The sequence below is a fragment of the Betta splendens genome, chromosome 1, assembly GCF_900634795.4.
Source record: "Betta splendens chromosome 1, fBetSpl5.4, whole genome shotgun sequence".
Taxonomy (NCBI): domain Eukaryota; kingdom Metazoa; phylum Chordata; class Actinopteri; order Anabantiformes; family Osphronemidae; genus Betta; species Betta splendens.
Window position 1 is genome coordinate 17,632,658 of NC_040881.3, and position 16,940 is coordinate 17,649,597.

Here is a 16,940-nt window from a genome sequence, read left to right on the forward strand (position 1 = left end):
TGTTTTGCTGGCTGCAGCACATAGTGCACGTGCACTAATATAGAACATAGCACCTTTTATATGATATTTTAAAATGATATGATGTGATATTTCTTTTTGATATGGTTTTCCGCCTTCTTTGAAGGTGATTGACTTTAAGTGTTTCCTTTGCAGAATTGATAGTCCAATTATTTGGCTTTATTTTGGATTACCCAGCAGACATTTTAACGTTGAGGTTGAATAATTATGGTTAAATGACCATTGAATTATGTTTAGATTTTGAAAGGTGAATCAACACTAATAGGGCAACATTATTTTAACACTGCATAATGATCGTTTGTCAGCGTTATTTCAAAGTTGCACTATGGTAGATCGTCAACATTACATTTAAGTTGATTTATGGTTGTTCATCAACGTTAGATTTATGGTCAGTTATCAATGTTACATTTATGTTGATTCAAGGTCTTTTAGCAATGTTATGTTTACATTGATTTATATTATTTTCATAACGATGTGAAACTTTAGCATCTTGTCTTATACTGCCGCCTTCTTTTACATGCTTTCCATTGCTCACCAGTAATATATGTTTGGGCGGAACGCGTACTTTTTTTTTCCGGGCCAGCATTGAACATGAAATAAATACATACCTACAATTAAAATGCCAAAAAAAATGTAAAGATAACATTTATGTTAATTAAATATTGTATAACCAACATTGCAACTTACACTGTCATTAAAATCTAATTTACCAAACTAATCCCACTAATCCCGCGGAAACAAGTTACCACGATGAACTAGAACCACAAAACAAAGGATAAAACAGCACCACTTGGCTTATGGAAGACAAAGTTTAACAGAAACACTTAATGAAAGTTACATCTTTTTTCCACCACCACCCAACCTTTGTGTTCATTGTTTTTTGTATGTTCAATAATGTAGTTTCATAAGTTGTGATGACAGCATCTAAGGACAAAAATCAAACATTTAGATAATTTTCACAAATTTTGCACATTTAAACCAGTGTAAAAGATTTTTAGATTTTTTTTATAATTTTTTTTACATTTAAACCAGTGTAAAAAAATGCAAACACTTCAAACATAATCTTAGAGTAACAGCCTATTATACAGTCTAAATATGTTTTAATAGTTTTGACTTACCTTAAAAATAGCTGCTCTTTCTAAAATAGTTGCGGGGTGTTTTCTCTGCTGCAGCAGAAACCTTCGCATCACCGTTTGAATTATATTATTGAGACTATAGTCTAGATAGTTCATTTATTATGAGAACCACATACAATCTATGAATAGAACTGAATAAAACGGCTAAAAATGTAATGCATGATGAGCAAAACTTTATAAGAAGAAATAAAAATAAACAAATAATAAATAATTATTTACATCTAAATAAAGTCTGACTAATGATATGTTGAAAACAATCTGTCATTTTAACTAATTCTTTCAATTTCAAGGTTGTTTTTTTATAGCGTTTTTACAGTCATAAGCATAAACATTGTTACATTATATTGTTAAAAAACAACTGACATTATTTCAGACACGTCAACATTGATTTTTTTGTATTTTGTCAATGTTTTTACAACCATTAGCGTTAAACGTTTCAACGTTACAAAAACAACTGACATTATTTCAACCATATGTCAACGTGGATTTATAGGTATTTTTTTATCCTTTTTTCAACCATGAGTGAGGACTTCACCTGGACTCTTAATTCTTGGGTTTGGGGAATGGTGGGGAACTGGAAGTGACTAGAGAAAGCCGGATGGACACTGATGTGTGCTCTTATGAGAGGCACAGGAGTAACCGGCTGCAACTTACTCTCTGACGTCCTTGAGTACAGACAGCTACCAGAAAGGACGACCGATTACAAAAGGCAGTCGACAGATGCTAAAATGATAAACGTAGAGGCATGGGCCCCATGAATGACCTTGCCCCAGATTTTGGGTGGAACAAACACAGGGTTGGGGGGACAGGCTGGCTGTGGTAGTTGGTCCCGACCCCCCTCCTTGACTTGGTTCTTGGGTCAAAGTGACTGCTCCAACCAGAAAGGTTGCAGGAAGGATGGGTTCAGGAGACTCGACATCTTCCTCAGCGTCATGAACGTGAGACAGTGCATCTGGCTTGGTGTTTTTAGAGCTGGGGCAATATGATAGGTAAAAGTAGAATCTGTTTAAGAAGGGTGACCACCGAGCTTGCCGAGAGTTTTGGATGACTTAAGGTACTTCAGGTTCTTGTGGTCGGTAAACACTAGCTGCTCTGCACCCTCTAGCCCGTGTCGCCACTCCTCTAGTACCGCCTTGACTGCCAGAAGTATGCGGTTTCCAATGTCATAGTTCTTCTCCGCAGGAAACATCTTGCAGGACATGAAAGCACAAGGATGCAACCTTCTATTATCAGCATCCCCCTTTGACAGCACAGCTCCGATTCCATAGTTTGAAGCGTCAACCTCCACCACAAATTAATGGGCTGGGTCCAGCATGTGAAGGAGCCGGCATGAAGCTGTGCTTAAGATGGGTGAAGGCCACGTCTGTTTCTGGAACTTAGATTTAGATGTAAGATGTTAGATTCAGAGCGTGAAGAGGAGATGCTGCTGAAGCGACAATTGAACCTATGGTAAAAAATTGGCGAAGCCCAGGAACCGTTGCACATCTCAGCAAGACTAAGGTATCAGCCAATTATCAACAGCCTGTGTCTTAGCAGGTTCCATCTGAATCTGACCCTGTGAGATGACAAATCCCAGGAAAGAAATGGTTGACACGTGAAACTCATACTTCTTGACCTATAATTTATGCTCCAACAGCCCCTTTAGCAGGCTGTTGCCTCCCCCGTGGCAGGAAGAAAGGAAGTGCTCACCACCACCCGAGCGTCCATCAAGCTTGTTGTGGCTCCGGAGTTCAATAACACTGCCTGTTGGAGGGAGTTGAAGCCTGCCGATAGGCTGACCGTGGGCAAACAGCAAAAAGGAGCATTAAACATGGAGGATTGGCTCACCTACATCGGTTCCTCGGCTGCCGGCCGGAGAGCTGGGATTACTTGGGTACTCATGTCATGGCAGCCCTCTCGACTGCTTTATAGCACTTTCTTACCGATGTGCCTGGGGTGAACTTGCAGCTGTTCTCGAGCCTCCTCGTGTTCCTCCTCCCAGCATTCTTGGTCGCTATTCCAGAGACGACGGTCGACTTTGATAGCCAGGGTGAGGAGAACGTAGAGGTTGTGGGCAGCTCCTGTGGCGCAAGGATGAGGAAACTTGACATCACGGACACAGAAATTGGTTCGAAGTCTTTAATCACTGAGCAATAGCGTGTCAAACAGACAGTGGTCAATACATGGGTGTTGATCAGGTAAAAGTACAGGCAGGGATAAGACAGTTGGTCAAAGCTAGCTTAGGTCAAGCACAAAAAGTCAATGTAGACAACGGTACTAGGAGGACAAGGCAGAACACAGTCAAGGACAAAAACACGGTCATATGGGCTAGGCAAACAAGGTAAGTGCACTGGAATGCGAGTACAGACAATCTGGGAATGGACATAGTGAATAATGAGGCTTTAATACCGGGTAGATTACTAACTGGATGCCACTGGAGAGACACATAATCGAAAACAAAGGTGGCAGCAAAAACAATGGGCTGAATGGAGACAGGAACAGGAATAAAAACAGAAGTGAGCAGAAACATGACTGTAAGTCCAGATTCCTGACATTCATACTATGCAGCTGGTGAAGAAAGCCCAACAGCGGGTGTACTTCCTGAGGAGGTTAAGAAGGTTTGGTATGTCACCAAAGATCCTCAGCAATTTTAGCGCAGTTACAGTAAGAGCATCCTGAGCAACTGCATCACTGTGTGTTACGGCAGCATGGCTGATAAGGACCGCAAACATTTGCAGAGAGTGGTGAAGACAGCTGAGAAGATCACCAGGACTTCTCTGCCCTCTCTGCAGGCTATTTATCATTGCGGAGTCCACAGGAGTTGTGCCTCCATCCTCAAGGAGCCCACCCACCCTCAATATGGACTGTTTACACCACTTCCCTCATGTTGGAGATACAGGAGTCTGTGTGTAGGACCTCCAGATTCAGGAACTCATTCTTTCTCTCAGCCATCAGATGACTGAACAGTCATCCAATGGACTCTTTCAGGTCTGACTGCAACTGACTGATACCACTGCCATTATTTGCACACCGTCGTGCTGCTGTCATTTGCACACTGCACATTACTTGCTTTTACTTACTTAAACTCTGTTACTTTAACAAACCCATTCTCTGTAGTACTGCCATTATTATTACTTTTATTGTTGAGTTGTAGTATTACCATCACGTGTGTTAGTAGTAGTAGTAGTTGTTATTATTACTATTATTGTATATTTTATTTTATTTATTTTGTTCTGGTATTTCTTGTGGACAAGCAATGTAAGAATCTCATTGTATGGGAGAACCTGTACATATGACAATAAACGCTTTAACTTTTACTTTGATTAGCATTAGATGTTGTTTCAATGTTAGGAAAACAACTGACATTATTTCAACTGTATGTCAAGGTTGATTTATTGGTATTTTGTTAACATTTTTTTAGCCATTAGCATTAACGTTGCTTCAATGTTACATCAATGAAATAATGTCATTTGTCGATGTGACAATGTTGTGACAATGTTGAATGTTGGTTGTGTGCCTGCTAAGTTGACTTCTCTCCCATAAGTTTTGTTCCCTGTTGTAAAACACACACACAGGTTCTGTTTCAGCTGTCCAAAAATGACTTCTGATCCAGAATTTGTTTTTCTTTATTGGCCTTGTGTTCATTATCTGTTGTTTGAATGTTTACCCCTATGTTGTAAATATTATTGGGGCTTTTCTTGACAGATCTTTTAATGCTTCCTCTTACTGAGTCTTAAATTAGGAACAAATAGTAATGCTTTTTCTCACATATTCAACAAAGTAAATATTCGTTTTTTTCACCACCTTATCATTGATAATATATATATATATATATATTATAAAAAAAAAACTGATCTTCTTTATCTACTTATTTCTCTAATTTATATTATCCTGTCTTCCTGTTTTCTTCTACTAGATTAAACATCTCTACTCCAAGTGACGGTCATTCAGAATTAGGCCCTGACTCTCCCCCACGACTATTTGACCATTTGTTCCATGAGGCTCTCCTGGCCTTCTTTTTGCTTCTTCTCCTGGTCTGGTTTCTTAACCGTGAGTTTGAGGTCAGCTACCGTCTCCATTACCATGGCAACGTGGAGGCTGACAAACATCGCTCCAAGATACAGACAATGCGAGACCAGGCTGAGTGGTTACTGGGCAACATCATTCCAATTCATGTTGCTGACCAGCTCAAGGTTTCTGTTTTTTTTTTCAGAACTATCATAGTTATGACATTGATGTAATCCCAAAAACATAGTGATGATGCCATGATGAGAAAGCAGAACAATAGTAAATGTCTGAAGAAGTATCTGAATTATTGGCTTTCATAATATTTTCTCATCTTTGTGTTACTGTGCCCTCAGGTGACCCAGAGCTACTCTAAGAACCACAACAGTGTGGGTGTGATCTTTGCCAGTATTGTAAACTTCAGTGAGTTTTATGAAGAGAGCTACGAAGGTGGAAAAGAATGCTACCGTGTCCTCAACGAGCTAATTGGAGACTTTGATGAGCTCCTGCGTAAACCTGAATTCAAAAGTGTGGAGAAAATCAAGACAATCGGTGCCACCTACATGGCAGCATCAGGACTGAATGTCCAGCAAATGGCTGAGAACGATGATGATTGTCCACACACTCATTTGCGGGCACTTTTTAACTTTGCCCTGGAGATGATGGGGGTCTTGGACGACTTTAACAAGAACATGCTGGGTTTTGGTTTCAAGCTTCGTATTGGATTTAACCATGGGCCACTGACTGCAGGTGTTATTGGCACCACTAAATTGCTCTATGACATCTGGGGAGACACAGTAAACATTGCGAGCCGCATGGACTCCACTGGTGTAGAATGTCGGGTGCAGGTGAGTGAAGAGAGCCATGCTGTGCTAAGTGCTATGGGTTTAGAGTTTGATTACAGAGGTACTGTAAATGTAAAGGGTAAAGGTCAAATGAGGACCTTTCTCTACCCCAAAAGTGTGGAAAACATATCCCAAAATCACAAAGAGCAGATTATGGCATCAGCGACCAATAAAATATTGTATGCTGTTGCACAGGCCGCAGCTCTTCCATCCACTTCTTTTTTAACACAGCCTCCTACATCTGATTTTGAACCAGTACCAGCTAAGCCTACAGAGGTGAGGGAGGAAGGCTATAGGGACTCTTCACTCCTTCAAGGGCAGTCCCTTGCATCAGACACTCTCAACCCTCCCTACCCTAAACTAGGCAGGGCACATAGTTCTGCACAAGTGCCGTCTCACTTGCAGTCTGCTCCATATACACTTGAAGAGGAGGATGAAAAGGAAGAAGCCAGTGAGCTAACAAAACTCAATGATGAGTTTTATGCTCGTCTCTGATGCCTCCCCTTCACGCTTTTTCTGGCTCCTTCTGCTGGCTGTCCAGGATGGATTGCAGACGTGGGCAGGATGTCTCTTCCCTTTGGCGTGTAAGTAATTTTTCTCGGCATCAACGAAGACGGAGTATCACTCCAACACAAACATTGGCTATGAATATGTCTTGCATGGGTATGACACCAGAATTTTGGGGTGGGTTGTACCTACGCTGAGCAGAGCAATCTATAGCAGGCTAAAAAGGGAAAGGAAGAGTTGTTGTTGATATTTTTTCTAATTCATTATTTTTATTTTATTTCAAGTGCCTTCAGTGCTAGAACGATGAACAAAAAGTATGAATACTGAACAAAACAATCTAGGACTGTGGAATATGCTGTAGTTCCTTCATGTTTCGTCTTCATGCTTTTATTTTCAATGCAAATCTTTCTTCAAAATCATGTGCCATGTAATTTGTTATAATGTGATCAAACATTTGACCTTTCTTAAGGGAAATTATTTCAGAGCCTATATACGTGCCAATGTAGGTAACTATGAGAAGAATGATGGAATCATGTGAAGCAGTATTAATTTATGTATTCTGCTTTGACATACAGTAAGGGTTAATACAGTATTCATTTGTACTAGTGTCTAAGTGAAAGGGGATGTACTACAGAGCTGGATATATATATATTTTTATGTAGCAACATAATGGTCATCAAAGCACAGATCTTGCACAGTGTTTTTCTCAACTACTTGTATTTGGTTATTATTATCACGGGAAACTTTAAAACAGATTTATTTTCTTTCACAACTAGTACAAGTGAAATTACATAATCAGATAAGATAAGGGAGGATATGTTTGGAACAAAGGGTGGAAGAATTTTTTATTGTCACAAAAGTAAAAGGGCACTTTAAATGTTATGATACTTTACACAATATTAGTCTTTTGAGTATGAAACACCCATCTACTGTAAAACACAAAGGTGTTTGTAAATGTTTTGTTGACTTCCTACAATGTAACAATGCACGTAGCTAAATTAATTACCTATTCGCTTCTTATGTTCAATAAAGAGAAATACTAAATATTACTAGATTTATCCTTCGAGGCACAGCTGGGTGACTTTTTATACTCAAAAGACTTAGTGTGTAGTATACCTTTGAGTGGGACAATCAAAATGTAGTTCCTGAGCAAATACAGGTCCATGTAGGTATTGTGTCAAAGTACAGATCAGCCTCAAAGTCCATTTCAGCTATGGTAGCTGCTTTATTGCCAGAAAAAATGGTGAGTCCATCTCCATAGATTAATTCACTAAGTATTGTATGCCTTAAGTGGTGATTTGCTGTTGAAGGTTTGAGAGTTTTAACTTTGATTCTGTGACGGCCCCTTCACTGAGGGGTGCTGTACTGTATCAACATACTTAAAATGTGCCACTTTTTAATTAAGTAATCTATAGGTGCAGTGCAACCTAAACTAGCTAATTGTTTTGTTGTGCCTAAATGTAAGACTGTATTTTGAGTTTTTCGCTTTTCATAATGAGAATAGATTATAATTTTATTGTTTGAGGACGTTATGCTTGTTTAGCTGGATTTACAGCAATTTTGACAGATTTCTTCTGAAATTGTAATTAGTTCAGCTGATCAAAGAATATTTTGATGGTGCTCCCATTGAATAATTGGCACACTTGTACTTCTCTTTGCGCCTATGCTGTGGTTTGTTTTTGAAAGCACTTGTTTTCCCCTGTGCGTGTGTGTACAGTAAGTCATTTAACTCTGTAACCATCACCTGATCACTGTACTGTGATATAAATCTAATTTAGTCAGCTTTATTGGAAGATAGAAGAGTTTTGGATTAACCATCTCTTGCTACAGTATGTAGCCTTCAGCAGCTTAAAAGCGTAATTTTGTAACATTGCTATTGTGCACTCCAAATATACAGAACCGGTGCCTTTTAAATTAAGAGTATGTTTATTAGTCCCTAAGCACTATTTGTATGAAATAATCATGATAACAGTAGAAGTTATTTTAATACATAGCTCACATTCAATTCACATTTAAAATCTTTCTAATTTCTTTCAAATCCCCCTTTCAATCTGTACACACATAAATTAAAGACTCAAGTGAACAATGCTGACTCAGTTGTTGATGTGTACGAAAGCTCTTATTTGAATAGGTTCAAAAATTAAAAATACTTGTGCCATACACACAACAGTGTTTAGTATCATTCTGCACTGTAATCCTTTTATTTTGATATTGTCTCAACATTTATGTTGAATATTAGACAAGTGTAACCAACATGCCAATTCCTCAGATCACTAAGGTTTGCTTATTTAAAGGTATTTAGAATGTGTGCTGTCATTGACAGTGTATTGAGTGACCATGTGCGTATGACAATATTAATTTTATTTTAGCAGGGAGAAAGAAGTCCCCCCAGAAATCCTGAAATGCGATTTTTTTCTGTGACAGCAAAGTAGGGGAAAGACAAAAATAAACACTGATTAAAAAAAGTTTAAACCATGACAACAAAATAGTTTTGCTTAATGACTCATCTAAATGTTGACAGCTCCACAGCTTATATATTTTTTAGTAAATTCAACCCATATGTGTTTTTAATTATACTGGGACAGATGTTAGTCAAAGTTTTTTTCATTTAAAATCTTTGTGTATTTGTTTTATGTTCATGAATGAGATGTATCAAGTAAGTTTAGTGCACATTACCATGTATCATTTATCAACACGATCATAATCTGTACACATTTGCACAAAGCACTGTGTTTGTACATATGCATTTTATTTTTTATTATTTTATGTCACATATGATTTTTTATACATGTGCATGTATAGAATTTTGCCAGAAAACAATGAAAACATACACATTATCAAATTGATTCAATGTGTGTCTATTTGAGTAAGTGTGAGTGTTATGGGGTTCTTTTTTCCCAGTATGAGAAAAATAAATCTCAAAGCTGAAAATAATACATTTACTGTGAATTATAAACTGTAGATGGGTTTATGTAAGAAAAGAAAATCAACAGCATGGACCAAATCAGCAGTTTAAAACCTGGCATAATGCAAGTAAGTCTACCAATTTTAGGTAGACTTACCAATATTCACGTGAACCTAATACTGCGAGGAGGGTGGATGTCTTAGTTTACTTTCTCTCCCAAATAAAATATTATCCAATATTAACTTCTAGCAGCAAAGACTCGGAAAGTACATGTACATCTTCAAGTTTCTTCAAGAACATATATTATTATATAAAAAACACAATGCCATTGTGATATTGTGTTATAAACAGTACAGTAAAAAATAATTATAGTGTCAATATTACATGCAGATTTTTTTCTATTTAATGAATCACTTTGTTTTAATATTAGGCTTGCCATTTTATTTGTGTATGTTTTTTTTATCTGTAGTATAAATTTAATGTAGTCAATATTTTGTTTGTAATGTTTGTAATGCATTCACGTTGTAGCGGTGCTGTAGCGTCCCCAGTGGTAGAAAACGCCAGTGTTTCGACGTAGGGCGTGATTGCGCGGCCCCTCCCCCTCCACAGCCGAGCTGGAAAAGAAAAAAACTTTTTTGTATCGAAGGAATCAACAGCCGCCATCTTGTCGTGGCTCGGAATTAGGATTTCGGTCCAACACTGGTTTTTACACAAAAATCAAACATCTTTACCGCGCTAGGACAGCGTCATCCCCTTGAAAACGGATTCCTAACGTCGCCTCGGATACACTTTGTGCGATTAAACGGGAATTGGATCGGTGGTCGTCGGGCAGAAAATCTCCGTATATCTGATTTCCCCTTCAGAGTGCGGCGATTTAGCTCCTGTCGCCGTCCGGGAGCAGTACGGTGGCCAAGCGGAGACCAGACGGAGACTTTCGAAGTGATTTGCAAAAATATTACATTTGTGTGCAATTGTGCGTTTTTGTGGATCTTCGCGCGATTTTTGCATGAAGAAATTTGACGTCACGCAAAATGGGTACTTTGGCCATCTAGAAATTGAGACTTTTGCTCTGAAATGCAGAGATCCACTTGATTTTATATGACTGTGATATTGGAGTTTGAGTTTTACATGGGGAATATTTTATTTTGCGATATTTAACGATAATAATGTGGGTGTTGGGTGTTGGATTATCATGGGGTGAATGGCGGTGGCGAAGCGGGGCGCTGTTGCATCTCTTTTAAAAGATAGACTCTCACGGTGAGGAGGTAGCTAAAGCTAACAGTTAACTTAGCTGGTAGCAGGCAATTAGCTAGCTATTAGCCAGTTAGCTAACGTTAGCGGGCTGCCAGCTTGCTAATGTGCTAACCAAGAAGATTCGGGTTGATTAAACAACTTCCCTGCCAGAAGGTAATCGGAGTCATCAACCTAAGTAATCAGCCGGAGAGGATTCCAACTATGGCGGAAAACCTGCTGGACGTTGGCCCCCCTAGCTCCAAACGGCCTAAGCTGAACTCACCTGGCCTGTCGGCGTCTGATGCACAAGGTAAAGGCCTCAATGCTGTAGGCACACGTAAACATCAAAATAACGATTCCTAAACTTACCCATCAGGCATTTTCTGAACCCACTGACATCTGAACCCAGTAACGTGCATTGTAGTTAGACATTAAATAGGCGTCTGTTTGCTAGTAATATCTACTGTGGCTTTAGTGCATTTACCGTAGTAAATGCTGTGAATCTGGCGAGCATGTAGGGGTGCATCATGCTCAGATGCAGTGAAGAGCCGCGCGGTACTCTTTTAATGTTAATTTGCTGTTGTCTTGTCTCCATGCAGTATAAACTCCGTTCAGCAGCACTGCAGATGATCACAGTTACAAAAATCAACGCCATTCTAAACGTGAACCGTTATTGCTTCCACGAGAAGTGGATGTCTTGCTGTGTTATTGCGTTAGACCAGTCAAGCTAACGAAGTATGCCTTGTTGGCTGCTGAGCATATGTGTATGATAGCAAAGAACATTTGTAACAGATGACACTAATCATGACACGATGGAAACTGAGATGCTTTACACTAATTCACAAGTTTGTATTAAAGAGTTGGGACCCAACGGTCTGATACATTTAAATTTTCATCTGGGCCTGCTAAACAGGATTTCTTTACGTAAATGAAGACTTTATTCTATTTATTGGCTGTCAGGGCTGTGATATGTTAATTAAGCCTACTGGTTGGCGAAATAAGTGTTTAATTCTAGCGCTTCAATTTGCAGTATGTGTATAGAAGCCACGAATTGCCTTTAAGGAGAGCTCCATCAGCTTTTTGGCTGTCTTCACCTGACATTGTTTCTTTTGATAGTTCTGTCAATATGCATTTGCTAAAGTTTTTGTTGATCTTGTTCAGTTTTGGGTTAGGTCTTCAAAAGCGTTTGCTTTCCGTAGACACATTGTGATTGTGATTTAATTCTAAGGAAAAAAAATACTATATTGTGTTAAAACAAAAAAAAATAATGTCTTGAAAATTATTTCTTCAATTTCAACAGACAACTCACTACAGTGTTCTAAAAACATACCAAGAGGAGTTTGTCACAAGTGTCTGCATATTCAGTCTCCCTAAAACATCTTGGTTTATCGAAAGCCAGATGTTTTCTGCAAGTAGCTTTAAGTCCTCTTGAGGATTTCTGACATTCTCTAATACATCATATTTAGTTGTACTGTATTTCTTGGCCAGTTTACAGTTGATCCTAAGACATTTAAGTGCTAAAGAGTTTGGTAGGAACTAATTCCTTCTGTAGAAGCAGAACATTTAGCACTGGACAACTACTGTAGGATACAGTTTTTACAAAAACAGTCATAACCTATATTATAACTGTAGCTGAAATCCTTTGTCTGTGGTTTTAGTATAAAAAATGAATTAAAATTAAAACACATTTCCCTTAATGTCATATTTCCAGGAGGTATGTAATAAAAAAGTATGTAAGAAATGCTGCAGTGCTGTAAAAACTCTGTTGCACATTGTTTTTGGTTCTGATAAAAAAGATGTGTTATTTGTATTAATTGTTTAGAGCATAACGTCTTTTTTAAAACTAGTTCTATGTTTTGATTAGTTTTTCCTGCAGGAGAAATAATTGCACAGCATTACAGTGCAATTATTTACAGCCATCACACATGAGAGAGGCACCAGTAATGCAGCATTCAATAATGTAAGGTGCTTCGTGTTCTCTTTATAGATTCTGCCACTTACGGTTGAGACACGATGGATTCTTAGATGAGTCAGGGTAACGCACAATAACTTCTTCCAAATAGAAAGTTTACTTTTGCTATTTAAAAGTGTCATTCTTGGCGTGACACCCCTCTGCGATGACATGGTCTTTCCCATTTGCAACAGACGCTTCATGATACTTTTGATTGAGAATGTGTTTTTTGGGATGTTTTGGTTTTTCACGCATGTGTATATGGCAGAGTTGCCTGTCCCCTGCCTGTCTAGGCCATCTGCCACACTGCGGGGCCCTCAACTCTGTGGTTAGAGCAGCAAGGCTTGTTCATGTAGGTTTGAACATGGGTTAAATAAAGATGTCTTTGTTGAATTGTTGTGACTTATTGTATGTTAGGTCAGTAGTTTTTTTTTCTTCTAATAATCATGCATGCTGGCATATTGAAAGGTGCATACTAAAGGTAACTCCTTTCGGCTTATCCCGTCAAGGGTTTGCCACAGTGAACGATACGCATGGCGCCGCGAGGTAACCACAGCGCCACGGCCGGAGCCCCTAGCATATCTGGTGCTTTAAAAAAAAAAAAATCACAATTGTTGTTTAATTTACTCAGTGGGTGTGGCTACCCTGGCAACACTGGTTTGTACAAAATTTTAAAGTGTTAAACGTTTTGTTCAGGCAATTATTTTTTGCTGACTTTTTTTATCAAGCTTTTCAAACCCTGTCAGAGTTCAAATGGCTGCACCTGCCACACCACAGCAAAATATAGTAAACAGGTCCTTTTTATTTAATAGGGCAATCAGTCATAAACCTTTGGTAAAGAATAGTATAATGTAAAAAATGTGTGTTAAGATTCTCAACAAAAGTTCAAGTTTGCATGTACAGAGATAAGTAAAGAAGCTGTCAACCTTTAATGTCTTAGCAACCTTTTAATGTCTCACCACGGAGCAAAGGCAGAAAGAGAGAAGAGACTGCACCATAGTTATATTTTTGCTTTGGATCATCTCACTCTTCAACTATTAGTTCGAAACAATTCATTTAGGCTCTTTTGCATATTTATTTTTTGTTCATATAGTACTGGAACACTGACTTCTTATATAACAGTTAAAAATACTTGTTTTGCATTTTTAAAGTCAGCAAAACCAGATTATATCATTGACTAAGTTCTTGTGAGGCCTTCATGGGTCAGTTAAAATTGAATTCATACAGTCATGGCTGAATAGGGTTTCTTCAGATCATCCTCACACCTCCTGACCTCCATATTTTATTGACGCATAACTTTGAGGATGTTATTACCCATTTCTTGGAACCAAAGGTCTCTGACAGTGAACAGCAACTAAAGGTTTGCCAGCAAGCATGCAGCACCTGTCCCTCTAAGACCAGACATTTGGACTTTAGGCATGGCTGTCCCAGTCTGGACTGCAGCTGGGGGTGCTTTTGCAGGTATTTATAGCCACTAACTACCATCTTGGGCCCACAGGGGATTTATTAGGAAAAAGCCAGGAATTATTGAAATCATCAGTGCTCAGAAATCAAGTCTCGTTTAGGAAACAAACATATGTGGTTAAGAGAACACAAGAAAAACAAAAGTAACAAGAGTCAAAGACGAATGGTCCCTTCAGCCCTAATCAAGCTTCCTCTACATGGAGCACCTGCTTGCCTAATGCCAGGAACCAGGAAGTGGCCTAGCATGACAGATCTGAAAGCCTGTGTGTACCCAGGGAAGTGCATAGGTCAAGTGCCCTCATTTGAAGACAGGATCCAGATTAATTTTATCTAGCAGTAGCAGAATAGCTTTAATACATTTGATTGAAAAATGAAGGGAGGATGTGTCTTGGATCAAGTATCATTCTTTAGCTCAAGCTACCATTTTCTGTTCAGTGATCCAAAAATTGTATATATTGTCATTCATGGTGCTGCCATTTACTGCGTTGCCTTTATTTTATTATTTTTTTATTTATGATTTTGAGGGCTTCAATGGTAGCAGTCTAAAATATTTGTCTTTTAGTGTTGCCTGTTCTTGTCCCATTTTAAAGATGTAACACTATTATGTCCCATTGATTGTTCAGAAAATATGGTGTTCTGGTCTGGAGTACCTCAGCCATGGTTCAGGCCATAACCTCTTGCTACCTTTATCGTGGCCTATTTAAGGACAGTGTAAAATCTGATTTAAATTTTTATTATTTTAACATTTTCTGTTATAGATCTGGGGTCACTTCCCTGGGATGATTTGGAAAATGATCTTCCAGATGAGCTGATCCCTAATGGAGGTGATCTGAGCATGATGGGTGGAATGCCTTCAAACGGTGGGGCAGCATCTGGAGCTGGTGGACCAGTTGGGACCACAGCAGGCCTCGGCGGCAGTGGGACCTCAGTTGTACCTGATGCAGCTGCCAAGCACAAGCAACTCTCAGAGCTTCTTCGAGCTGGCAGCACCTCCAGCCTTACAGGTGCAGGGCTTAACTCCGCTATCCCTCAGCCGGGTGGTATAGGGTCTCAACTTCCTCTGGGAAAGAGTCCTCTTGGCCAGGGCTCCCCCAGCAATCACCCGTCTCCTCAGGCCCATAAAGCAGGAACACCAACAGGAATAGCAGGACAGAACAACAATAATAATACTGCAACAATGGGCTTGAACACAACAGGATTTAACCAAGCCATGATTAACAATAATCAGGGCCATGCTGCACTACAGACTCTTGGGGGGCAGCCCCAACCTGGCCAGGTGATGAATGGTGGTATGGGACCTGGAGCTGGAAGAGGACGAGGAGCAGGAGTAGCAGGCATTCAGTACCAAGGATCAGCAATGCAGGGAGCCACACCAGGACCAGGAGGAGCAGGCAGTGCATTAGCTGAGACACTGACCCAGGGAGCACAACAGATGGGAGCTCATGCCTCCCTCAATGCAGTCCAGCAAGCTGGCAACATGAAGGTAAGTGCCAAAAACATCACTGTTCTTCTGGAGAAACTTAGGCCTCTTGTGTGTCAGGAGGATTCTGACTATAATTAATCATTAGAATAGATTTTTTTCCCCTGGTCTGTGGTGAACAGCTTGATAGTTATGAGTTGGTGTGTTTTGTTTTGGCAATCAGGCTAGCTCATGTTCCTTATTTGCTGTTTCCTGTGCAATACTTGAGACTAGCAAATTACACATTCTGGCAAATTTATCTTATTTTTACTAATATGGCAAATTTCTGATCCCAGGTGGTAACACATTCTTTGAATGTCGGAGGAGTAGGTCTTCAAGGTGTATTCTCACGTTAAGCAAAGAGTTAATTTGTTACTGGCACTCTGTGCTATTGACAACAAAGCTGCAGTATACACACCTACCAACTCTCTGGCAAATAGTCCAGAAATGTCACACAGCAACTCACCTCTTTTTCACATGTACTTAATATAAGGCAACTTTGGCAAGTCAATCTGTGTTTCTATATTCTATGTGTACCAGGGAATCGGAATTAACATTACCGCTCAGTCTTTAGTTTTATTAATCGAAGTACCCTACTTTGTTTGATTTAGTGTGTTTAATTTTAAACTCATAATGTCGTTCCTTGCAGGGTTGTAACAATGTTTTTGAGAATTGATTAATCTGCCAATTAATTATTACTTTTAATAAATTGAATTTAAAAAATGTAATTCATGAAATCCTTCATCAGGGTTTATTTAAACTATAAATATAAACAAACCAAGCTAGCATGGAATTTTGTTTTGTTGTAAAGATCTGCAGCAGCTCCAGCCAACCTGACTATGTGGACTGTGGGAGAAGTTAAAGTTGTTCTTTGTTTCTTGCACTTACTGTACTTTCTGCACTATAGAGCGCACCCGAGTTTTAACTGCACCCTCTAGATTTTAATAAAGAAAATATTGACCGCACCGGTTTATAAGCTGCATGAGTCCACGTTGTAACATAAGCTATTTACCATACACAGATTACGTGAGTACAGAGTTCGTTTATCATACAGCGCCTGTAACATGGCTGGTTAAAAAAAATGAAAAATAAAGCAGCGTACTACAGAGTTATTGATCAATATCTACCACTGCCTACTGCCAGTGATGTGTAGAGCCAATGCTATGTAGCGAACGAGAAGAGCCGACTCCTGCCCGGGAAAAACGAATCTACAGCCGCCCTTGGTCAGCTCTGCGAACTTGGCGAACTTTGTAAAATGAAAATATCTCTTAAAAGAGCCGAGCCAAAAGAGCTTCCCGTCACTACCTTCTGCGCATTAAAACCACTAAAGTAGTCATCTTCAGTGTCAGAATTAAACAGCCTCACAATTATTTTGTCACACACTTTGTTTGTCCTCCTTTCACTGTTTCGTTGATTTTTTCCTCATGGCGTAGGGAGC

General features: G+C 39.2%; 1 protein-coding gene and 1 long non-coding RNA gene across 5 annotated transcripts in view; one reads left to right on the top strand and one right to left on the bottom strand.

The window, feature by feature from the left end:
* Positions 1-9: 9 nt before the first annotated feature.
* Positions 10-10,267, bottom strand: LOC129604142 (uncharacterized). The gene is made up of 3 exons (XR_008694805.1): positions 10,127-10,267; positions 9,917-10,009; positions 10-3,214 (listed from the first exon to the last, which is right to left on the bottom strand). It is a non-coding gene; the product is annotated as an uncharacterized LOC129604142 (long non-coding RNA).
* The window catches only part of crebbpa (CREB binding protein a), a 35,561-nt gene continuing 28,644 nt past the window's right edge, over positions 10,024-16,940 (top strand). For all 4 annotated transcript variants that reach the window (XM_029142620.3, XM_029142636.3, XM_029142646.3 and 1 more), the window contains exons 1-2: positions 10,024-10,938; positions 14,802-15,526. In XM_029142620.3, the coding sequence (XP_028998453.1) occupies positions 10,851-10,938; positions 14,802-15,526 (813 nt within the window). In that variant the 5' untranslated portion in view covers positions 10,024-10,850. The remainder of the gene's footprint in view (positions 10,939-14,801; positions 15,527-16,940) is intronic.